Source organism: Phyllopteryx taeniolatus, chromosome 12 (genome assembly GCF_024500385.1).
Source record: "Phyllopteryx taeniolatus isolate TA_2022b chromosome 12, UOR_Ptae_1.2, whole genome shotgun sequence".
Taxonomy (NCBI): Eukaryota; Metazoa; Chordata; class Actinopteri; order Syngnathiformes; family Syngnathidae; genus Phyllopteryx; species Phyllopteryx taeniolatus.
Window position 1 is genome coordinate 4,065,600 of NC_084513.1, and position 26,088 is coordinate 4,091,687.

General features: G+C 41.6%; 1 protein-coding gene across 2 annotated transcripts in view; it reads right to left on the minus strand.

The window, feature by feature from the left end:
- Positions 1–23,122, minus strand: part of si:dkey-91i10.2 (uncharacterized protein LOC555224 homolog) — a 32,340-nt gene extending 9,218 nt beyond the window's left edge. The window contains exons 1-6 of one of the 2 annotated variants that reach the window (XM_061792319.1): positions 22,687–23,122; positions 8,433–8,538; positions 6,193–7,490; positions 4,756–4,951; positions 1,426–1,654; positions 225–766 (exon numbers count right to left, since the gene is read on the minus strand). In XM_061792319.1, coding sequence (XP_061648303.1) covers positions 225–766; positions 1,426–1,654; positions 4,756–4,951; positions 6,193–7,358 — 2,133 coding nt within the window. In that variant the 5' untranslated portion in view covers positions 7,359–7,490; positions 8,433–8,538; positions 22,687–23,122. Of the gene's footprint in view, positions 1–224; positions 767–1,425; positions 1,655–4,755; positions 4,952–6,192; positions 7,701–8,432; positions 8,539–22,686 lie in introns of those variants that run through there. The other variant, XM_061792320.1, reaches the window with a different exon arrangement.
- Between the last annotated feature and the right edge of the window lie 2,966 nt (positions 23,123–26,088).

Genomic DNA, 26,088 nt, shown 5'->3' on the forward strand with positions numbered 1-26,088 from the left:
AACGAGGGGTAGGGTTTCAAATTTGGGTTTCAAGGCTGGGTTAGGGTTTCAAACTAGAAGTAAGAGTCTCAAATTAGGTTTTGAAACAAGGTTCAATCTTTCAAATTCAGGTTCAACATCAAGGTTATGGTTTCAAGTCAGGTGAGCACTGCGAGCAACTGTGTGAACGTGCTGAAGGTTACATCGTCACAGGGGTGGGGAAAATAACGGCGAGTTCTTCTCACCTGGTCCAGCGCGTGTTCGATGGCGTCCTGCAGATGTTCCGTGAATCTCTCATTGACGTCCGCCAGCTCCTGCACGTTGGCGAACACCACGGCCAGCTGCTCGGCGCTCAGCAAGCCGGCGCCGCGCATGGGCCCGTAGAACTCCTCCTTGATGATCCTCAGGTCCTCGCCGTAACTGCTCTCCGTATTCAGGAACTCCAACACGGCTTCCTTGCGCTCGGCCCGCAATTTGGCGCAACGTTCGCACGCGCCACTGCCCTCCGACGCGTCGTCCCGCCAGCCGCAGTCGGCGCATAACGACGGTCTCTTCCAGGCTCGCGAGAGGCCCGGTCCGATGCCGCTGTCGGCCCGCTCCACTTCGGCGCCGTTGTCGTCCTCCTCGCTGAGGCCCACCACGCCGCTGTCGGCGCTCAGGCTGCTGATGGTGCTCCAGCGGTGATGTCGGCCGCGGCCCCCCCGGTCGTCCGAAGCCATGTGGTGGGCCGAGCCCGCCGGGCGCTCCTCGCCGGGCGGCTCCGAGTGCCCGCGAAGAGCCGCCGGGGCTGAAGACAGAGCAAAGGGTTACAAGATGTCCTCAAACGCAGCGCTCAAAACCTGAATAAATAAAAAGTTCATTTTTTTAACCAGGTAAGGCAATTGAGAATAGGTTCTCATTAACAATGCCCCCCTGGAGGCAATTTAGGGTTCAATATCTTGCCCAAGGACACTTTGACAGCACACAGTCAGAGTCAGGATTTGGACCACCAACCCTTCGGTCTTTCTTGGACGACCTATACATCAACTGAGGCGCAGCTTTCCCAGCGGTGAAACGGGACGGGATCCGCCACTGCTGACGTTCAACTGGAGCCTTGCGCCGAGTGAGTGTCGCTCATCGCATGTTAAATAATTGTGCAATCAAAAGACCTTTCCCAGTCTATTTTTCTTTTGTTAGTTTTTGGTCTCACAAAAGCAAAAAAATGCTTTTCACACGGCCCTTCATCAAATCATTAATCTGCTTCGAAAACTTGCCAGTCAATGAGTTGATGAGTAAAATCATTTTCTATTTATTTGGGTTGTTTTTGTGTGATATTAAAACAGGGTTTGGCAAATCCAAGTGTGACAAATAAGCGAAAAAAGGAAATCAGGAAGGGTGGAAATACAAGTAGGTTTTGATGGCACCGTCTATCAACAGGGAGGCACAGCACATCTTCTTTGTCCTCACCACTGTCTCTCTCCCTCCGATGACGTCGTCCCTGCGGCGCGTTCTCCATCTTCGCCTTCATCTCCAGCTGTTTGCGATTGGACGCCTCAGCCGGCATGGGGTTGCGGTGGTGCGGTCGCAGGCGGCGCTCGCCGTCTGTCTGTGACCGCTCGCACGCACACTCTGGTACAGCCGCCTGCGACTGCTCATACGTAGCGTCTGAGCTGGAACGCCGGCAGAACCCCGGCCGCTGAAGGAGGGAAAGGACAGCCGTCAATCGCGTTGTTGTGCTGTATCGCTTTCTTTTACATAATCAAAACAAAAGCATCATTATCAATATTGTGATGTCGTATGGTGTTGTTTCAGGGCAGGGTATCAATATACGAGCATCAAATATTGATATTGTGATGTATTACGACAGTACAATATCAATATACCAGCCTTAAATATTAATATCGCAATGTATCATATTGTGGTTTTTCTTTTTCAATACATGAGCGATACAATAGCATTTTAATATTGCTACTGTGGCTTATTGTGTAGTTCCACAGTAAAGTATTAATATGCAATTGTCAAATATTGATATTGTGATGTATCAAGCATCAATATAGATATCAGGATGTATCGTGTTCCTCTACGGTACAGTATGATACACAAACCTCAAATAACGCTCTATGATCTATCATGTTCATTTAGGTACAGTATTGTTATCAATTGTTGATATGTTCTTCAACGATATAGTATCGATATCCAGTTGTCAAATACCGATATTGTGATGTATCGTTTTTCAGTTCACTTACCGTACAGTAGCTATACACGAGCATCAAATATCGGCACTGTGATGTATCGCTGTGTGAGTATTCGTACACAAGCGTCAAATATCGTGATAAGGGACATGCATCAATCGTGATGTCGTTACGATTATGTAATCTCACCAAATTTCGCAGAGAAGGATTATCTTATCTCTTATCTCTATTATAATTCGAAGCATCCCAGGCGAAGAATTTCTTAACATGCTGCATCACTCCAAGGGTTCCTTTTTTTTTTTTTTATACAAGCTTTCAGGGTTTGCTGGACGCGGGCGGGGGTAACAAATCACATTTTACGCTCGGTTTCGGGAAAGCGTGTGTGTGTGTGGTGGGGGCAATTAAAGAAACAGGTGCTAAAAATAGCTAGCAGGCACATGACTTGGCTTATTTGTCTTGGGAAATTGTTTTTTTTATTACAGTCAATACAATTGAATATTTGATTTTGGGAAATGTACAAAAATATATGACATTATTTGAATGTTTTTTTTAAATAAACAAAATCAAATATTTTCTTTTGGGAGATAATAGATTTTGGGGCATGTATGATATTTGGAATTAAAATTAAATATTTTATTTTGGGACATTTTGATTTGTATTGATTTACATAAAATTAGCTATTTGATTTTTTGGGATTAAATAAAATCAATTATTTGATATTTGAAGTTCCGAATTCCAGCTTTTATTTCATGGTATTTACATCGAGATGTGTGAAACAACTCCGGACAGAGCACCTTTCGTTTGAAGCCACGCACTTTTCAAGCGAGCAAAGTTATTGGAACAGACATGATTCAATTAAGTTAAAAGTGAATAACATTGAATATCTGGTGGCGTAACCCTTACTTGCAATAACTGCATGAAGCCCGCAAACCCAGTGACTTCACCAGACTGCTGCGTTCTTCATTTGAAATGCTTTTCTTGGCCTTTACTGCAGCCTCTTTCAGTTCTTGTTTGTCTCTGTGGCTTTTTCCCTTCAGTCTCCTCTTCAGGAAGTAAAATGCAAGTTCTATTGAGTTAAGCGCCGGTGATTGCCTTGGCCAGTCTAAGACCTTCCACTACCCCCCCCCCCCCCCCCCCCCCCCCCCCCCGATGAAGTCCTTTGTTGTGTTGGCAGTGTGTTTTGGGTCATTGTCTTGTTGCATGAAGCTTCTCCCAATTAGTTTGGATGCATTTTCCTTTAAATTGCCAGACAAAATAGTTTGCCAACCTCCGCAGGGCAAGGGTGAAGGTATCACAGGTCACTGTTCACAGAAGACTTTGAGAGAGCTTGCACGGCTGCTTCTGGAGCGGGCTCGCTCGTCTTTATTGATGATGTAACTCATGATGGTAGCAGCAGGATGCAGTTATTGCCAGTAAGGGTTATGCCACCAAATATTAAATGTTTTTCACTTTAACTTAATTTAATCATGTCTGTTCCGGTACTTTTGCTCACTTGAAAAGTGGGTGGCTTTAAACAAAAGGTGCTCTGTTTAACACATCTATAATGTAAATACCATGAAATAAAAGGTCTCATATTCATCTTTTGATCTAAAACCCAAATGTCTTAAGCATACAACAAAAACAAATGAATTGACCTTTCCCGTTCCAATACGTTTGGAGGGGACTGTAGGTTTCAAATAATTTTGAAATTTTCCACATAAATATTGTCCAAATCCTCGGCATTTCAGCCTCAACAGTACATATTGTCAGATTTCTGTAGTCCTCCATGAAATCAGACTGATTTTCTTTGTGTTGAATCTACATAAGGCGTTTGTAAACATCTGTTTTGACTTTGGACAACAATGATCAATTTTTTTCAACATTTTCTGACAGATGTTATGGACCAAACCAGGAACTGAATCATAATTAATTTGTATGTGCATTTTATTATGCACTGTCAATTTGAAATAACGTCCTGCTTTTATTAAAGGGATGGGAATTTAAAAAGTTTTTGTGAATGTGATTCATCGATTCATCTGTAAAATAATTGCCAGATTGATTATGACTTGCAGCGCTACATTAACTTAGCGTCACCTGAAATGACATGGGAGACGTTCCCGTGACATCCTGTGCCCCCCCCCCAATATTTTGGGCCATGGCTGGTTGCATAATTCTACTTTCATTTCCTGTCCCCCTCTCACCTTTTTCTTCTTCTTTTTCTCCCAATTTATTAACCGGATGGGAAAGCTAAATGGTGTTAGCAGGAAACGGTGTGAGTGAGTCTGCGTGTTTGACCCCAGGAATGCTGCAAAATGGATGGATGGATGGATGGATGGACGGACGAGTGGCCAGTGGTGGAAATAATCCCCCCTTTTTTTCCCCCCTTTCTGTAGCTCATCACACATTTCCTTCCACACATGCACACGCACATCTCTGCATAGGCGCGTGCATCTGTCGCAGTGTCCTCGCCATCCTTGAATGCCGACAGATCGCGAGCTGAGCCGCTGCCGCCGGCGATACCTCACCGAACCACGCACGCACACGCACACATACACACACACACACACACACACACACACACACACACACACACGCACCATAACTAAAAAAAACAAATCCTCCTTACGCATTCTCCCGCTTCCTCGCCTTCGCCGTCTTCTTCGTCCTCTTCTTCTGCAGCGGGTGTCTGGTGGCCAGCCTCGGCTCCTGCCGTGGTTGCCATGGCGACGGCGGCGGGGGGCCAGGGTGGGGTGTCGGGGGCGTCTCTGTCCCGCTCAGCTGACAGCCTGACGGGGGCCTCGGAGGAGATGTCTGCACTGCAGCTGGTGGGGGGAACGAGGGGGGTGAGGGAAGGCTGATACATGGGTGTCAACTATCGATATTGTGACGTCGAATATCGATTTTGTGATGTATCGTGTTTTATGATAAAGTATCGATATAGAAGCGACAAAGATTGGTATCAGGATGTATCATCTTTTTATGGTACCATATTGATATTGATATGATATATTGATGTATATATTGATATAGTAATGCATCGTATTGATACACGAGGGTCAAAAACTGTGGTGTATCATGTTCTACAGTGCACCATAAATATTCAAGCGTCAGATATTATTATTGTCATGTATCGTGTCATGTTTTTTACAGTACAGTACTGATACACAAGCGTTAAATATCAATATAATAATGAATCGTATTGATACACAAGCATCAAATATCGATATCATGATGTGTGGTATCGATACGCAAGCATCAAATATCACTTGTCATATACTTGCAGTGTTTTCCCATACAGTGTCGATTAGGGGTGCTAATCGACTGGCAACTTAATCGACAACTATTTCAATGATCGATTGTTTAGAGACCTTGTTTAGCTTAAAATGATCGAAATCCACTTCAGCCTCCCATTGGTAAATATTTTCAGATTTCTGTAGTCTTCCATGAAAGCAGGCGGATTCTCTTTGTTTCATCAAAATAAGACATTTGCAAACACCTACTTTTACTTTGGAAAACAATTTTCGCAGATTTTCTGACAGTTGTTACAGACCAAACCATTAACTGAATCATAATCAATTTATGTTTGTGCAATTTTTATACTGTCAATTTGAAATAATGTTTTTTTTTTAATAAAGGGATGGAGATCAAAAGAATTGTTTTTGACCGGATTCACCGATTAATCGAGACCATAATCGACAGATTATTCAAATTATTGTTAGTTACAGCCAAAGTATTGATACATAAGCGGTTGAAAGGATGTTTTGTATCATGATCTTTTATGATACCATATTGACAGACAAGTGTTAAATCAATAATTGATAGTGTCTTATCAATATACAAGGAATAAAGTATGTATAGTGTTCTTTAACAGTAAAGTTTAAGCACAAAATGTTGACATATCGATATGGAGATGTACGTACGGTATTGCTACACAAGCATCCAATATTGTGGTCTATCGTGTTCTTTAATGGTACAGTATTGATACACAAGCATCAGATATCGATATGGGGATATATGGAACAGTCAGGGCATTTTGGGAAACAAGCCCGCCTCCCTGGCTCACCTCTTCTTGATGAGGTCCAGAGCTGAGCCAATGAGGCCATCCTTCATTTTGTAGATCTTGGCGCCGTAGCTGGACAGGTCCGTTCCCTCCAGGAGCAGTGCGGGGCAGCAACTGGAGGGCCGCCCTCCGTGGTCCCTGCTGGCCCGGAGCAGAACCGACCCGACCGGTTCCAGACTGCACCTCCTACGCCGGCCATTATCACCGGTTCCTCCCTGGCTTGAAGACGCTTGCAGTGGGGGCCGCGCAGAGGGGCCTGTGCGGATCGGAGAACCCGTTCCGGAGGAGGGAGTCCCTGCCCGTTGGGGACCGGAGTCCTCAGAACCTGCTGTGGACTCCTGGTTCTGCTCTTTCATCCTCATCCTCTTGAACTCCTCAAAGGTGGGGATATACAGACGTCCCACAGGACCGCTTTGCAGGGGTCCGTTATCGGCTCCCAAAATGGGGCCCGCTGTGCGGGACACCGGGAGCACTTTTGGGCTGTGCGGGGCCCCGTGGAGAGCTAGGTTGGGGCTGCTGTTCTGCCGTCGCAGTTGAAGTCTCCTCAAGACTTCCTGTTTGATCTCCTGGGGGCAGGCGGGACGCATGCTGCCGGCCGGCCGGCACCCTGGGTTCAGTTCAACAGGGGCGGAGTCCGTGGTTCGCAGGGGAACAGTCTTCAAAGGCTCCACTGCCGACCGTGCACTCTGGAGGCGAAGCTTTTCCCTCAGACCTTTCCTGGCGTCCCATTCGTCCACCCGACTGGGGAAAAGCAACTGTGGGAAAATTGGTACATCCTTCCTGTGGGGACCATGTCGGGGGTAGTATGCCAGGCTTTCCGGGTTGGACCCATCCGGGGGCCCGTCATACCAGTGACTGGTGGCCATGTAGCGCACAATAAACTCACTGGATGAGCACAGACCTGAATCCAGTACCGGGTTCCAGTTCAGATTCTCCATACTCCGGTACGGCCGCCCCCCCATCGGGACGTCCAGAGAAACTCCCGGCATTGTCCCTGCGGGGCCCGCCTGACCGGGGCTGTGCCTCAAGTTAGACAGAAAGGTGCTGCTGTTACACCGAGACGCCAGCGGGAACCACTGTTGTCCGGGATAGTGGGTGGAGACTCGGTGCCGGGGGAAGGCGGAAAGGGGGTTTGCGGACGGGGGCAGGTGGGAGACGCAGGGTTCCATCTCCAAGGGGCGGTGGCCAGGTGGTGGGCTGCTAGAGGGTGTGGTAGTGAAGGGGTGGTGGTCACATGTTGGTGAAGGCCTCACATCTGGCAAGGCCTGGGTGAGGGTCCCTCACACTTACAGTCGACAGGCCTGCAAAGGAAATAGATCGGTAGCCCCTGAAAATTTTGAAAAAAGTAGCCCACCTTACCACTTTAACCAATCAACATAAAACCACCAAAAATAAACCAGTTTCACTGATTGACATGAAATCCTGCAGATATGAAAATCATGACAAGACATGAAAAAGTCTCAAGGACCCGTGAACAGAACTGAACAAGTGGTCCGCCATTTTGGTTTGAATGTTTTGACGCTTCCCAATGAAAAAACACAGGTGCTCGCTCGTTCATGGGAAAAAAAAAAAAAAAAAAAAAAAAAAAAAAAAAAAAAAAATCAGCCTCTCACACCGGTTCCACCAATCAATATGAAACTCAGTGGACATATCCATGACGACAGGACTCACCAAAAAGTCTCAAAGACCCGGAACAGGCAATTGGCCATTTTGCTTTGAAGCTGCCATTTCATGGCAAATTTCAGGACTCGTAATTCCTGAAATTTCCGTAATTTCCAGCTAAGCAAAGCAATTCACCCAATTTGAACAGACTATACTTGCCACACTGCAAAAAATGCCAAATCTGACCGAGGGGATGTATCTTATTTCTAGTGAAAACATCTTGCTGTACTTATTTTAAAACTCTCAACTCAATTCATACTAATTCCATTGGCATTTGTTTTCCACTTAAAAAAGAAATTTTCTCCCTGAAAATCGAAGTACTATGAATTAACTTGATAAGATTCTTAAAATAAGATTTTGTATTTTAAAACAAGTCTTAAAATTAAACTAAGATGTTTTCAACTAGAAATAAGACATTCACAAGGTGAGATTTTGCGTTATTGCCTTGCAGATGGACAACGCTTGATTGCGAAATTTGCATGGTACGGTGTGGGTTTGTCATCTGATCACATCAGATATAAAATGATGTTGTTACCTAACAGTCTTGTCTTGTTTCTTCTTGGGATGTCGTGTTAACTTACCTCATGATGAATTTTTTTTCATCTGGCCTCCAGGGTTCCGCTGCGGTCCTCCTCCTCCTCTGGCGCCTCGGTGACTCGCATCCCACAATGCACCTCTTCTGGAAGCCTTAGAGAGAACAAACACAGACACGACTTAATGTGGTACTCCTGATATGGTACACTTGTATTCTGATACCACTAAACCAAACCTGAACGCCAACTATTGCTTTTCACACAGCTGCCAGAAAGGTGCTGGGCACAGTCCAGTGACATGGGGCAAAAGACTGCTTTGGTGTTAGCATGTTGCTAAATAAGGTGGTCAAAAATAGACGTAGTTCTCAATAGCTCCTTTCACACTGCCTGTTAAAGATAGGAAATTTCCCGAGAATTACTTGGGAATTTCCTAGCTTTAGTAAGGTGGGAACGTTGGTGGTGGGACGGAGGCCGCGTGGAGTTTTCCACCTTACATTCACTTTTTTTCCATCAAGTCAAAGTACTCAAAAGTCCCTTTCACGCTGCCGGTTGAAGACAACAATTTTCCGCTTTGTTCTGTGCGATCAGCACAGCCGCCCTGAAATTTCACAGCTTTTGTAGGGTGGAGTATTGGAGGTAGGATGGAGGCTGTGTGAACGGGAATAGCGGTAAAAACACCCTACACTCAATTCTCCCGCACGGTTGAGTTGAAACTGTCACTGTCCCGTCATTATATAGCTAAATAAGATGGTCAACAATATTATAAGTATTTCTCCAGGCGCTTGTACTCTTAATGCTCCCTGTCGAAGCCAGACAAAAAAAAAAATCTGCCTTTTTGCCATGTATTGTGTGAAAGGTGGATGAAGGGACACATTGCCCCATAATGTTCCTCGCTTTGGGGATATACTATGCGAGGCAAGAAAGTGGCTATGTGAAAGGGTACTGCTGAAAATCCCAGTGCAGGGGTGTGGCGGTCACTTCTCACCAACCTTGTCCACGACAACCTGTCGTGTTGAAAGCAAGTGTCGCTGCCCTGACAACAACAGGCATTTTCTAACTTCTGTTGGTTGGAACCTGTTTTACACAATACGACAAAGTTTCTAGTGTCGGCCACTTGATTAATAAAAGGTGACCAGCATCATAGAGTTCAAGAAAGAACATGGAAAATGGCTCTTCTCCTTGGTGTATACAGTACACCATCGAGAGGTCTAAGTAATTATTCATGATATAAAGTTTTAGGCATTCATACTAAAGCCAATCATTTTTTAAAGAGAAAATGGTGGTGGCCAACTGAAATACACTTCTTTTTGTAACGGTAAAGACAAAAGTGCATAATGGGAAAGACTTAAACATGACTTGAACAAATTGTGTGTTGCCCTTCGAACTCTGCAGATACAAGTGCATAGATGATCCTAACTCATTAAACCCTTTCAACTCTTGTCTTTATACAATCATAATAACGGTAAAGGCATGCAAATAGTTCCGACCCTTTCACAAATTCATACATATTCATATGAATCAGAAATAACACCATTTAGCTTGCTGTCTGCTATTGTTTTAATGCAAAATGGGTGCCTCAGCCTGGCACTTGAGCTCACAGGTCCCTCTCGTATAAGAAAGCGCTCTCCGGTGGCATTAACAGCAAAGAATGCTTGAGCAACGAAGAACCGTTTGTGAAAGAACCCCCAAAAAAAGGAACTCTGAAGACACTAACATGCATTTGTTATTAGTTTTCATGAATGAGCCATATTAAGCAATAGGACAAAAATCCGACATATCCAAAAATGTCATTAGCATTTTCAGAAAACATGTTGCAAATCATGAAACTTCCTTTTGGACATTTTGGCATTTGAAAAATATTACTTTCAAATATTATTTCCTTAGAAACAATTATGACCTTTTGATGGATAACAACTGCCGAGAATTCAAATACTGATATCAGTAAAATTAATTAATTAATTCAGTGGGCCACGTCTTTACCATTATTGATCAAATCATATGAAAATGAGGTGTTGAAGCAGCACACCTGTGTGTAAGGGGTACACGCGCGCTGGATATGTATCAGGTGGTATGTGGGGGGGAAAGTTTGTCATTAATAATAATAACCCACTAGATGATTGGTGGATTGATTAGAGGTGTGCATGATGACTCAATGCTGTGTGTAAATATCAATATAATGGCTGATTTTCTTTTTCGCCTAGTGTCCATGTAAAATAACCACAAAATCTTAACCCTAACCCAAATCCGAAACCCTAACCTCAAAACTAAATCCTAATACTCTGCGTGAAACAGACTAATGTGCTCTAATTAGGAGCAATCATATTTCAATCTTCCCACAGGAGCCATGCAGACAATGAAAGGTTAAAAACAATATAAATTCCTCACATAACCCTGCAGCACACGCATGAATGTAAAGTAGATCAGCAACCCTTTACACCCCCCCGCCCTCTCCATAAACCCCCCCCATCCCACGGGATGCTCGGATGTAGAACAGCATAGCATGTCTGTCAAGTGACAGCCACTTTCAGACATGACTGCCATGCAGCTGCTGGCACGTCCCTGCAGTGTGGGATGATTGACGGCGTAATTTAAAAAAAACCCTTTTACTCAATCACAATGGGAGAGGGCGGCGCATGTTAAAAATTATATTTAACAATGTTAGCGGTATATACAATAGTGTCCAAAAACTGAGATATTTACAGTTACTATCTGTTTTTTTATCTTGATGGCGAAAAAGGGAAGTGTTTATTTGAGGGAGGTGTTTATGGATGACTTTGAACCAAATTAAATCATATCTCAAATTAAAGGCCCCAATGAGTGCCTTCAACATCTGCATTTTTTGTTATGTCCTCGCATGATGACACTGCGACACCATTTTACCCATTTTTTTTCTGATGGGGAAAAGTGAGAAGTCTATTTGAGGGAAGTGTTTATGGGTGACCATAAACCATATCAAGTCATATCGCAAATGAAAGCCCCCAACAAGTGGCTTCTAAGTCTGCAATTATTCTGTCAATATGTCATCATATGATGACTAGATGGTGAAAAAAACATTTACTCCCTAAATCGAAGTGTTTATTAAGTAAGGTGTTTATGGTTGACAAGAAACAATATCAAGTCATATTTCAAATTATAGCCCCTAACGCGTGCCTTATAAATTTGAAATTTTACTGTCAATATGTCCTCATATGATGACAAAATGGTGAAAAAACACTCACACATTCTCCCCGTTTTATTTTTACCTACTGGAGAAAAGTGAGATGTCTATTTGAGGGATGCGTTTATGGATGAATTCATATCATAAAGTCATACCTCCAATTAAAGCCCCCGATAAGTGCGCTCTTGATTTCAATCAACATGTCCTCTAACGATGAAAGTAATGCTAATTTTTATATACTTAACAATAAATATAGTGTATTATTGTGGTTTTACAACAGCACTACATCTTTATATTGTCACTGATTTCTGTTTTCATTCATACTTAGCACACATTCAACTAAACGGTCGGCTTACTGCACGTTGTCATCACTGCAGAGGCTCATTGTGGTGACATCAGCAACTCCCCACATTGACAGTCTGCTCACGCTCACACGCACACACATGAAACACACACGCGCTGGATATGTATCAGGTGGTATGTGGGTTTGTCATTAATAATAATAACCCACTAGATGATTGGTGGATTGATTAGAGGTGTGCATGATGACTCAATGCTGTGTGTAAATATCAATATAATGGCTGATTTTTTTTTCACCTAGTGTCCATGTAAAATAACCACAAAATCTTAACCCTAATCCAAATCCGAAACCCTAACCTCAAAACTAAATCCTAATACTCCTAACCCTAATGCTAACCCCAAACTTTCAAGACAAATCCTAATCATCGTACCCTTAATCCTAACCCCCAACCATCAAAATACAGTGATGCCTAATCCCAAACCTTGACCCAATTCCTAACCTCAAAACCAAATCCTCCTAACCCCAAACCATAACCTGAAAGTCAAACCCCAAATCCTCCTAACCCAAACCTTTAACCATAACCCTAATCCTAACCGTGAAAAAAATAAGCATAATCCCTAACCCCCTTTCATTCCACCCAAGTGACATCCTTCCTTCCCACTTCCCAGCATGCACGGCAGCATCAATTATTGGAAGCAGCGCCTTTTGTCAGCTTTTTCGTTTGGACAACAGCACTGAAGGACTCACTCAAGCAATGACCAGAAGCACACGTGGAAAACCCCTCTCTCTCTCACACACACACACACACACACACACACACACTACTTTATCTTCCTCTGTGGTCTGCCGAAGCAAACAAAAGGCGCGAGACATTTTTTTGTACTCACATTGTGCGTTTGCTGCTCGCCTCCTCGCCGGAGACCACATGTGAATGAATCAATTCAGTCAAGTCAGAGAGAGATCCCTCGCCGGCCTTTGTTACGGCGAGTGGGAGAGGCCCCGTCTGAGCATGCGCCGGCGTGAATGACCCTGGTTGTTGCCACGGAAACCGGAAAGCCTCTCGCTCAACTTGATATTTTTGTCATTACAATTGTGAACAATGAAGACATATTGACAAAATAATTGCAGAACTAGAAAGTTAGGGGCTTTAATTTGAGATATGACGATTTGATTTGAACTAATCTGTAAATTCCCCTCTCAAATAGACGCCTCACTTTTTCCACATTATTGGAAAAAATGCAGAATAAGTGTATTTTATCACTATTGTGTCCTCATTTGAGGACATACTGACAAAATAATTGCAGATCTAGAAAGCACTTGTTAGGGGCTTTAATTTGAGATATGATTTGATATGGTTTAGGTCAGTGGTCACTAACTGGTGGACTGCGGTCTCCTTCCGGACCCAGAAGCAGTCCAACATGGACCTACACCTATAGCCAAAGATTCAAGACATACGGAGTACTTCTATTTTAAGCGGCGCAACATTACAGGCTTTATGGTAGTAACGAAACGTAAAGACCAATCATATGCGAGTTAAGCCATCCCACGTGACCTTACTCAGCCAATCAAGTCTGCATCTCAGGCAGTAATCACTGACTGCGTGCAGACCACACAGAAAGACAAAGCGATAGCAGGGGAGAGAGAAAAGGACGACAGCATGGAAGTGGAGTAAAAGACAGAGAAAGTTCAGAAAATTAACAATAAAGGAAAAGAACATTTGGAAGAATTGAGGATCTCCCCCCAAATTTTAATGGAAATGTAATGCTTATTAAAAGTGCAAATGTGAAATGCCATTATGAGACAAAACATTAAGGTTTTGAACTAAAATAGTTCAACTGTTACATTGGTAAAATTAAAATATATAAAATTGTTTGATAATTGAGAAAATTGTGGAAATGCAAATGCATTTTTATGAAGCTTAGCACTTTATTTGAATACATACAACTTTGACTTTATATTTCTTTGTTCTTACTTTGAAATTCAGCCCAACTTGTATTTAGTACATGAAAGAACATCACGCAGTTGTGCTCATAAGTTTGATTACCCGGGGAGAATTGGTTACATGTATCAATGTCTGAAAAAAAAAAACAAAGGATCATGCAACACACATTTAATTATGTTTTTAATGGCATTCAAATTGAACTGTAAGGCATTTCAGAAGAGCGCAATCATTAAACAAAACAGAAAATAATAAAATGGTCCTTGTACAGTCGTCATTCATATTTAAAAAAAAAAAAAAAAAAACATTTCACAAATTCTGCCAGGGTATGTAAATTTATGAAGACATCAGCTGTCATACATATTTGTTTAGTTTCGTGTTGTCAATAATAAATGTCAAAAGGTTTTTGGATTTGACGGAGGTATTGATTACAAGGAGATGTAACTACAACAACTATGCTACTTAAATATATATCACAATAAATAAGACACGAGATTAGATTAGCACATCTGCCTCACAGTTCTGAGGAGCTGAGTTTTTTATTTTTTTTCCATGATGGGAAATGTGAGGCATATATTTGAGGATGGTGTTTATGGAAGACTTAACTACATCGTGTCGTATCTCAAATTAAAGCCCCTTTCTCAATCTGCGTTTATTTTGTCAAAATATCCTAATATAATGACACACGGAGTACACTTTTTTCCCCTTCATGGAGAAAAGTGAGGCGTCATTGAGAGAGGCGTTGATGGATGCTTTGAACCATATCGACTCATATCAAAAGACATTCTCTGAAAATAAATAGGGTTCTTGTTTTCCGTGTTATTTGAGCTCCGTGCCGTTGATCTCCCAGGTGACTTAAATACCACACATCCCCTAAGGAAGATTCTTATGGGGTTTTTCCCTCCCACAAAACATGGCCGCCCACTCCACCCGCCCACAGCCATTGCGATCGAGGGACCCAAATGATGAATAATTGAGCCCCTCATGAATTAGCCATGCAAGCGTGAGGACTCATCTTATATTGACCCGGGCGCTCGGTATCGAATGAAGTGGATGTCGGACACACAAAAACCTGCTCTTTTTGGCTCCCAACAAACATGTGACTACTTCTCTTGTTTTTTCATTATGGTGGGATGAATAAAAGTAATGTTTAAGAACACGTTTCTCCTGACTTACAGGCCACTTCATTAGGTACACCTGTGGTCAATATTTCTGCGTACATGAGACAGTGTGATTTGCAACTACAGGAAACGTTTGATTGAGGTTATTGCTGCCAAAAGGAGGGTCAACCAGTTATTGAAACTCTACTATGCAAAGCAAAAGCCATTTATCAACAACACCCAGAAACGTCGCCGGCTTCTCTGGGGCCGAGCTCATCTAAGATGGACTGATGCCAAGTGGAAAAGTGTTCGGTGGTCCGACGAGTCCACATTTCATATTGTTTTGGTAAATTGTGGACGGCGTGTCCTCTGGGCCAAAGAGGAAAAGAACCATCCGGACTGTTATGGACGCAAAGTTCAAAAGCCAGCATCTGTGATGGTATGGGGCTGTGTTAGTGCCAATGGCATGGGTAACTTACACATCTGTGAAGGCACCATTAATGCTGAAAGGGACATACAGGTTTTGGAGAAACATATGCTGCCATCCAAGCAACGTCTTTTTCATGGACGCCCCTGTTTATTTCAGCAAAACAATGCCAAACCACATTCTGCACGTGTTACAACAGCGTGGTTTCGTAGTAAAAGAGTGCGGGTACTAGACTGGCCTGCCTGCAGTCCAGACCTGTCTCCCATTGAAATTGTGTGGCGCATTATGAAGTGCAAAATACGACAACGGAGACCCCGGACTGTTGAACAACTGAAGCTGTACATCAAGCAAGAATGAGAAAGAATTCCACCTACAAAGCTTCAACAATTAGTGTCCTCAGTTCCCAAACATTTATTGAATGTTGTTAAAATAAAAGGTGATGTAACACAGTGGTTAACATGACCGTTTCCCAGCTTTTTTTGGAATGTGTTGCAGACATAAAAATTCTAAGTTAATGATTATTTGCTAAAAACAATAAAGTTTATCAGTTTGAACATTAAATATCTTTGTAGTGTATTCAATTAAATATAGGTCGAACATGATTTGCAAATCATTGTACTCTGTTTTTATTTATGTTTAACACAACATCCCAACTTCATTGGAATTGGGGTTGTACTATAATTTAAAAAATACTAGAAAATAGAGTTTTTTAAATTAATTCCTGGAGTATTTAAAAACATTTTATTTTCCGCATATTATGTGTTGAAGTGTGAATGTAATATTTGTGAATTGAATTTTTATGGACAGAATTTCTAGGCGCAGCCGAGGCCTAGAGGGGGTCCGGTTTGGTGGCCTCAGTATTGCATCTCTGTTTTTTGCAGATGATGGGGTTCTGTTGGCTTCATCAAGCCGTGACCTCCAACTCTCACTGGAGCAGTTCGCAGCTGAGTGTGAAGCGGCTGGGATGAGAATCAGTACCTCCAAATCTGAGACCATGGTCCTCAGTCGGAAAAAGGGGGGCGTGCCCTCTCCGGGTCGGGGATGAGAACCTGCCCCAAGTGGAGGAGTTCCAGTATCTTGGGGTCTTGTTCACGAGTGAGCAAAGAATCAAATGGGAGATCGACAGGCGGATCGGTGCAGCATCTGCAGTGATGCGGACTTTGTATCGGTCCGTTGTGGTAAAGAAGGAACCAAGCCGAAAGGCAAAACTCTCGATTTACCCATCGATCTACGTTCCTACCCTCACCTATGGTCACGAGCTGTGGGTCGTGACCGAAAGAACAAGATCCCGGATACAAGCGGCCGAAATGAGTTTCCTCCACAGGGTGTCCGGGCTCTCCCTTAGAGATGGGGTGAGAAGCTCGGTCATCCGGGAGGAGCTCAGAGTAGAGCCGCTGCTCCTCCGCATTGAGAGGAGCCAGATGAGGTGGCTAGGGCATCTGATTCGGATGCCTCCCGGACGTGTTCCGGGCACGTCCCGCCGGGAGGAGAACCCGGGGACGACCCATGACACGCTGGAGAGACTACATCTCTCAGCTGGCCTGAGAACGCCTCGGGATCACCCCGGGAGAGCTGGATAAAGTGGCTGGGGAAGGGAAGTCTGGACGTCCCTGCTAAAGCTACTGCCCCCATGACCTGACCTCGGATAAGCGGTAGAAAATGTATGGATGGATGCACAAAGTGTCTATCTAATCTATCCATCCATCTGAGCTGTCCCTAAAGCCCCCTTACAGGTGGAAGCATGCAAATTGTCCAACATGTGAAGAATTAAGATTTCAGGCATGAGATCAGGGGTGTCTCCGCCTGAACAGGTGGTACACTGCAGCAGCTGACCTGGCAACAAACAGTGTCTGTGTGTGTGTGTTTGTGTGTGTGTGTGCGTGTGTAAATGGGTCACACATATCCGCGTACGCAGGCCTGTTTCCCTCATCCATTATTTAATTTTCCTTCTGTAACGGATAGGGAACTCCATCGAAGCAGCATGCTGTTACGTAAAGCAAACACATTGACACATACAGTATTCAGGTCCATAAATGCAATCTGGGATGAATCACAAAGGTTGTAGTTTGGTTCCAAAAATGCTCCACTTTGCCCCTAAAACAATACAGCCTGTCACAAAATAATATAATTGTACAGGAAAGTGGGTGTTTCCCACAGAAATGCAATATTTTGCCATTAAAAAAAACTACATTTGATCAAAAAAAGACAACTTTAGGCTATGAGAATTTTGTGTGTTGCCTTGAAAATACTATTTGAAAATAATGTTGCCATAAAAATACGATGTTTTTGCTCGTTCCCTGTGTACAGGCATTATTTTACTATTAAAACACTATTTTCTACAAAAAGGCTATATTACAGCATTTGCCACAGACACACACCAACTTCTTTGATAAAGATTTCCAACAATGCAATTCTTAGCGTCCAAAATGCCATTTAGGCCATAAAAGTGTAATAATTGGGTACAAAAATGCATCAGTTGATGACAAAAAGTTATATTTTGATTACAAAGATGCTATACTTTGCCCATAAAAAAACAGTATACAGCAGTGCTTTGAAATACATGTTTAATCCGCTCGGTGACCACGCTCCTAACTCAAAACACTTGTATCTCAAATTATATTTCCCCATTTAAATGAATGGAAATGCAATTAATCCGTTCCTGTCTCCCAACAAAAGTGTTTTTTGTGACTCGCACCCTAAAACTTCTTTCGTTATTCGTATGGACACTAATGAGTGACTAACGAATCACAAAATTGTTACTTTTTGTACTATTCCAGAATAGTAGTAGAATAATCCAATTTGATGATTTGAAAACTATCTTTTTCTTTTTAGTTTCAAATTACTTACTTTAACGAGGATCCCTCACCGTACCTTGGCCACAGGTAGAATCCTCGGTCTGGTCCATAACTCTTCATGGACCGGACCAAGCTGCCGCCTTGGCAGCTAGCTTGCTGTTACTAGGCTAAACTACTACTATTAGGCTAAAAGCAAGCCTCCTTCAGAACTTTTTTTTTTTTTTTTTTTAACAAACTTCATTGAGATCTCTGTGACACTACAATGCGTACATGTGCAGACACGATGTGCACTAAGTCAAGATGGTGGCCCCCATGGGAAACATTGCAGCACTTGTCAGAATAAAGTAATATGTATTTTACTCTTTGACTAGTTTTGATTCGAATGAGAAAATTCTGATTCGGGATTTGTCTTTTCATGGGGATTCGCAAGTGAATCCAAAATGCCACCGTTTCATTTGTAGCTCTATTAATGACATAATTAAATAGAATGTAACAAAATTCAACACTTTTTGCCACATTTTTTAGCTTCAATTCAATGGACATTGTACTGCTCCTTCCGGAGTGTGCACTTTGGCCACCTGTGGGCAGTGTAAAACGGGATTTCTGGATATGAATGGAGATGGTGGAGCCGACTGGTTAGCACGTCTGCCTCACAGTTCTGACGACCGCGGTTCAAATCCCGGCCCCGCCTGTGTGGAATTTGCATGTTCTCCCTGTGCCTGCGTGGGTTTTCTCCGGGTACTCCGGTTTCCTCCCACATCCCAAAAACATGCATGGTAGGTTGATTGAAGAGTCTAAATTGCCCGTAGGTGTGAATGTGAGTGTGGATAGTTGTTTGTTTCTGTGCCCTGCGATTGGTTCAGGCTGTACCCCGCCTCTCGCCCGAAGATAGCTGGGATCGGCTTCAGCAGCCCCTGACCCTAGTGAGGATAAGCGGTAAAGAAAATGGATGGATAAATGGAGATGGCTCCTCAGTAAGCTGCAGAAGATAAAGAATATATGCCTGTGAGTATTGTTATATGGTGTCTACTCTACATGTTGCTCCACTGTTAAAGTTTTATAACACTGTGACACTTTTTTTGTCAATCTCTATGTCTCCAAAGTGTTCTGTAAATTGACTGTCTGTTGTACTAGAGCGGCTCCAACTACCGGAGACAAATTCCTTGTGTGTTTTGGACATACTTGGCAAATAAAGATGATTCTGATTCTGATTCATTCGCCCCTCTATGGCGTTTTGCATTGTTTGTTATGTTGTGTAATTGTTTCAAATATAAGACATGTAATTGTTTTCTGTTTAGTTTTAGAGTAAACTTCAACTGGGAGTGGCAATAAACAGCCTGAAGCCTCTTTTTTAAAGAATAGTTTACTGTCTGTCAAACTGCTGCTTATTGAGTAATGAGTGTGTTCACTGCCACCATACGGCGCTTTTGAATCTCAAATTTCTGCACTCAAATCAAAGCACAAAAATGATCGTTCAAAAACGTGCACGAAAACATTTTTGCTCTAGAAATTTCTTTGAAAACGGACACACAAACTTTGAGCTTTAAGTATATAGATGTTGCCTAACGTGCTTGAAGCTATTACAATCACAGGTCCTTCTAAAGGTGGGACAGCATTTCTACCCCGAATACCATTTTATAATGATTTACCAGTTCAATTCAGAGGGTTTCAGTTTCCAATATCAATTTGCTTTCAATAAGTATCAACAAGTCACTTGGGCAGTCTCTGAAAGTTGCTGGATTGGATTTGCGTTCTCCATGTTTTTCTCATGGTCAGTCTTATATTTGTTGCTCAAGGGTTGGCAGATCTAATGATTTGTGTATACTTGCAGAGAATAAGATGACAAAAAAATATTGTCTATCCTGCAGCATTGCAATAAAACCTTGAACTGTTTGATGTGTACAATATTATTGCATGTGAACTATTCATGAGGTTTGGAGTATTGGGCTTTCCATAGGAACTAGGGCGTTAAGGCGCCCGGAGGTTAGACTAGAAACATGAACTGTTTAGCCATTATAAAGAGAGATTTTTCCTTGAAATGAATTAAAACCAACAGCGGGAATGACAAGGTTGTCCCATTATCGCCTCGCTTTTTGTCCCCTTCGCATTCCCATTCCGCCGCAATCAGCAACCTCGGCATGCAGTCATGGAGACAGTGTTCGTGGAGGCTGATTTACATTTAATACAGAGCTGTGACTCAACTGCCAAATGAATGTGTGGAGGGGAACTCGTCTTGTAGTCCCAATAGTGTTGCTTTTTGGAGTCATTTCGCTTCCTACAAGATCCAGAAAATGGCACTGTTTTTTTTCCAATACTGCATGTATTTTACATTTAATACAGAGCAATCATTCAAATGGGAAATTAGTTTATGCACCAGGAATAGGCAAAGTATGGCTCACCAAGCATTTGCATGACGTAATATTTGTAGAATTCATTTAGCCTTTTTTTTCCCCCATAAACATAATTACAATTTTAATCATTTAATCATTTATTCATTTCTTCCGTTTATGACATCAAATCCTTGGTTATTTTATGTATTGAAAACAATCAAAGAAATACTACTCACAAAAAAATACATATATTTTTATTTTTTGTATGTTTTATAAACTTGTTACTGTTGTAAATGTAAATAAATAAAATATTACTAACACAAAAAAATATACATTTTGTAAATTAATGTTAATGCCATTTTGCTATTAAATCCTGTAAGTGGTTAATCTATTGAAAACAAAAATATTGGTGAACATGTTTTAATACAGTTGATATTTACAAATAAAATCAACAAAATTACATACAATTAATATTTTTGCATTTATGAATATTTCACTCAAATAATGATGATGACGTTTGATTCATGCATGTGCCTAAAAGTCAAGTTTCAAATATACTCAGTTGATTTTATTGAATGTATTTGAATATCCTTTTCTTTTAAGTACATATTGACACTGCACATTGATGGCGCTGAGTCAATGAAGGAAGCAAACACCAGCGCTAATACATGCTAATTAGCATAGGGTGTGCAATGTGGAAACAACTCCACGTGTGGCTCCTTGGTGGGGGGAGTCGGGGAGTTTTTACGGTCCCGAGGGGTCCGTCTCGTTATCCGCTGTCTGACAACAAACATGCCACCTTGCCTCATTAAATCTCATCTTATCGATCCTGACTGGGAAGCCGCAATCGCATCGGAGGAAATTGTTGCCAATCGTGCAATCCGAGCCTGATTTCAACTGGACGTGACAATTAACAGCTATTTTTTGAAGCTATCTGCCAAACTGCTGCTTTTGTGAAGTGAGTTGAGTTCACTGTCGCCACAAGCACTCGGAAATCCAAGTTTTGCTCATAAGTCAAACAAAAAATAAAAGTGCGTGAGTGACGTCTCTAAAAAACTTGTAAGTCAGGTTACTTGTATCTCAAGGCCACTGTACCATGTCGCAAAATAGCCAGGACAAGTGGTAGTTTCCCCCCAGAAAATTCAAAACAGGATAGTCCTCCATGTAAAGTATATATTTGGACATTGAAACACAATATTAGCTCACAAAAAGGCTACATTAGACCAAAAGAACAAACATTTCCACAGACCCATTGAAATATCTTGTAGAAAGTCTTCTAACAATGCTATTCTTTGTCACAAGAATACTATATTTGTTAATAAAAAGTTGAAATTTGGCACAAGGAGGTTTTTCATTGAGGTATTTGGGCATATGAACGCTATACTTCGCCCACAAAAACACAAAAGTGAAAGTATTTTTCCAAGAAAGTAGTAATTTCCCCCATGCAAATACATTAAAACATTAGATTTGTTCACAAAAAGGCTACAATGAGCTAATTAAACATAATATTTTGCCTCAAAAACATTATTTGTTCAGAAAATGTTACATTATGTGACAAAAACATTACATTTTACCTTAAAATGCTGCATGTTGCCAAAAACATTATCCTCAAAACAGGCTTGTTTCCCATGAAAAAAACCCTTTTTTGCCGTTTAAACACTGCATTTTCTCTTATTTCCCACAAAAAAATTAATATCTGCATAAAAATGCAATAATTGACTACAGAAAATTACAATACGCTATATACTTTGCCCCTAAAAGATACCTATAGTCACAAAAAAAGGCCAGGAAAGTAGCCTTTTCACCACATAAATGCAATATTCTGCAGTTAAAACGCTATATTGGCTAACTTATTCTCATGACACGTTACCATGCACGGACACAGTGTCCCGTATTTTGACAGTTTAAAAACTGCTTTTGCTATTCTTTCCCACAAAAAGGCTATATTTGTCCACCAACTTCACTACACCAAGTTGCAATTTGCACAAGGAGGTTTTTCATGGAGGTACTCACCTACAAACACAGAAATGTAAGTGTATTTGTCCGGGTAGAGTGGTAGTTACTTCACAGAAATGTAATACTATGCCATTGAAAACATAACAGTTTGCTCACAAAAGCGCTAGGCTATGAAAGAAAAAGAAAAAGGCCGTATTAGGCCACATAGAAACGTGATATTTTGTCCTACAAGGCTAGATTTCTGCGTGAAAATGCCAGCGATGCTAAACGTAACGTAAATGAAGACCGTGTACTCACTCGGTGGATTAGTTGGGCTCCGTCACCTCCATCGCGTGAGGCGGATGGCAGCAGGCAGGCAGGCAGGCGAGCAGCTTGGCAGGTTCCCTTCTTTCGCGTCCGTCCAGCGTGGGGAGCAGGCTCGCCGCCAAGCAGGTTGGACAACACAGCCGCTCCTGCCAGCAAGCCCACATTTAAATTTTTTAAGCAAAATAAATAAAATAAATTAAATTAAGAAGCGGGTTTTTGTTTTGTTTTGAGGTTTGTTTGTTTTTTTACGCGGAGGAGCCTGTCTTTCACGCGACCTCTTTCTTTGCGGCTTTCTCCTTGGGAACTGTGCTGCGTTCATGTACACCTCGTAAAAAAATGTTATTCCATCCGAGCATGACTTCAGCCCCTCCGATAAGGTCGAGAAAAAAAACAAACAAAAAAAGACACCATACACACCATACAGTATTCTAAATCGCGTCTTAACCACACAATTTCGAAAGGTCCACAAACCCAACTAACATAGACAATTTACAATTACTACCATAGATGCATTTTTATAAATACTCAAGACGATTTGGCCTAACGTACTTGTTTTGGAAACATCAAAGCCACTTTTGAGTATCATGGACAATGTTAGTTATCAAAGACAATAAGTAACATGTAAAGATTTCAAAACGTCCGAATTTGCACAAACACTGGAGGCATTTCCGAGTCTTTGACAAACCTAACATACGTTTTCGTAAACATCAAGGACAGTTGAGACAGCGAGCCTAACATGTTTTTGTAAAAAAAAAATAATAATAATCAAAGACAGTTTTGAGTCTTCGACAAACCTACAGTATGTTTTCGTAAACATCAAGGACAGTTGAGACAGCTAGCCTAGCATACATGTTTTTGTAAAATTCAAAGACAATTTTGTAGTCTACAACTAACCTATCGTACACGTTAATAAACATCAAAGAAATTAGGAGAGGACATGTTTTGGAAGAATGTTGAAACGTACACATTTTGTAAACACTGAAGGCAATTTCGAGTCTTCCACAAACCGAACATTTATTTTTGTAAACATCAAAGACAATTTAGAGTCTTCGACGAACCTATATCGGACATTTCAACACCAAAGTAGCTAATGTAGGAATTTTGTAAACATTTAAGGCACAATTTTGAGTCTTCAACGAACCTATTGCACACATTTTCATAAAATCGAAGATGATAAGGAAACATGCACGTTTTCTTACGGGATGCAACCTTGAGTCTTCAAAAAAAAAACAACATACATGTTTTCGTAATCATCGAAGGAAATTTTGAGTCCTCAACAAATGAATTGTACACGTTTACATAAAAAAAATCAGAGACAAATACTAAATCAGAAAACGTGTACAGTAGAATCGTTGAAAACTCTAAACTCTTTGATGTTAACAAAATCTCTTATCTTAGACTCGCAATTGTCTTTGATGTTTACAAAAATGTGCGTAAACAAAACATATATTGGGCAGGTTGAAGGTTCCAAATCGTCTTCACTTTTTACGAGAATGAACACAGAAGGTCATTGTCTTTGATGTTTACGAAAATACTGAAGTTGGGCTCATTGGAGCTCTTGAATCATCTTAACTCTTTACAAAAACACACGCATACACATACAAACAGGGTTACAATAGTTTGCTGAAGACTCATGTTAGGTTTGTTGAAGTTTTGAAATCATCTTTAATGTTCACAAAAATGGTACGCTTCTAATTGTTTTTGATAATTTGATATTTAAAACATGTACATTACGTTTGTTAAAGACCGTAAGCGGTCTTTGATGTTTATGAAAATGTGTTTGTTGGGTCCAGTAACATTTCTAATCTGTGTCCAATGTTTACAAAAGCATGTACATTAGGGTTCAGAATTTGGGGGATTTTTATGAAAATGTGTAGAATGTGAATCATCTCTGATGCTTACGAAAATGTGTAGGTTAGGTCCGGTAATGTTTCTAATCTTTCTCCGATGTTTATAAAAACACGTATGTTAGAAAATTAGGGCATCGGCTTCTCTTCTTTGATTGCCGTGAGCGCCAGGAACGAGGTTATTGTCAATGTTGTAGACAGTTGCCTGGAAACCCAAACAACTGAGAACATCCAACCCCCACAGTGGAGGATGATGATGATGATGATGTCACCAAAGTGCAATCGGCCCACGTCTCCATAGGGTTTGATGTTGGGGCCCTCTATTGGTCTTGGGGCCGGGGCCCCCTATTTCTGCCAATAATATTGATTGATTGACTCTGACTATTGATTTCTGTTGGGGGAGCTCAAAGCAGGTGCTTGGTCCACATCAGAGGATGACCCACCAACAACCACCGCCATGGAAACGCAAACCCTGCTGGCTTTCCCTTCACACTCAATGAAAGTGAACCCAACAGCCATTGATTGACAGACAGATATAACGGTACAGCCGCTTTGTCCAAGTAAAGCCGGCCTGGAGATAAGTCCAAGCACAAAGTGGCCAAGAGCCGGTTCTTGTGTCACAATGTTGATCCTTTAACAGAAAGGCAGCAGATGGACCCTCCTCACTAAAGGCTTACGATTCATTAGGCGTTTAAAGACAGCAAAAGAGATTATTTCCTGATTAGGCTCTTTTTGCTGTCCTTTGAGATCTCAGTCGTGCTGCTTATCGCCACTAGAAATCAATCTTTGGGGATTGGAATTGATTTTCCAATGCTCGGTAAAAAACAACAACAATAACATGCTAACAGTTGCTGTGCTATGCAAACGCAGTCTAAAATGTGCAAAGGCAGATTGAAAAGGATTTTACATCTTTTCGGCTACTATTTCTATTGTGAATTGAACTAATGCTAACATGCTAACAGTTGCTTTGCTAACATATTCCCATACTTTTCAGTGTAGCATATCTGGTACAAAATGTGTTAAAAGAGATTGATAAGGGTTTAACATGCTGTCCTGTGCTCAACGACTATTTTAAATGTGAATTGATCTAACATGTTAGCAGTGCTATGTTAACAAATAGCAAGATAGCAACCACAGTTCTAAAAGCGATAAGGTAGATTGAACATCTTGCCCTGAATACATGTACTATTTAATGAGACCTGATCAAATGCTAACATGCTAATAGTTGATATGATGAAATACACAAAGACAACGTCCATGGTCCAAAAGGCACTAAAACAGATTGATAATGGTTTAACATCTTTCCCTGTATTATTGCACTAGTTCTAATGAGAATTGATCAAATGCTAACAGGCTGGCAGTTAAAATGCTAAACTTTAACTGCCCTGTGTCAACCGTTGAAACCTTCATGTTCCTGGGAATTACAGTCTCTCAGGACTAGAAGGCCAACTCCATCCTCAAAAAGGCCCAGCAGAGGATGTAGTTCCTGCGGCTTCTGAGGAAGCATGGCCTGCCACAGGAGCTGTTGAGGCAGTTCTTATACAGC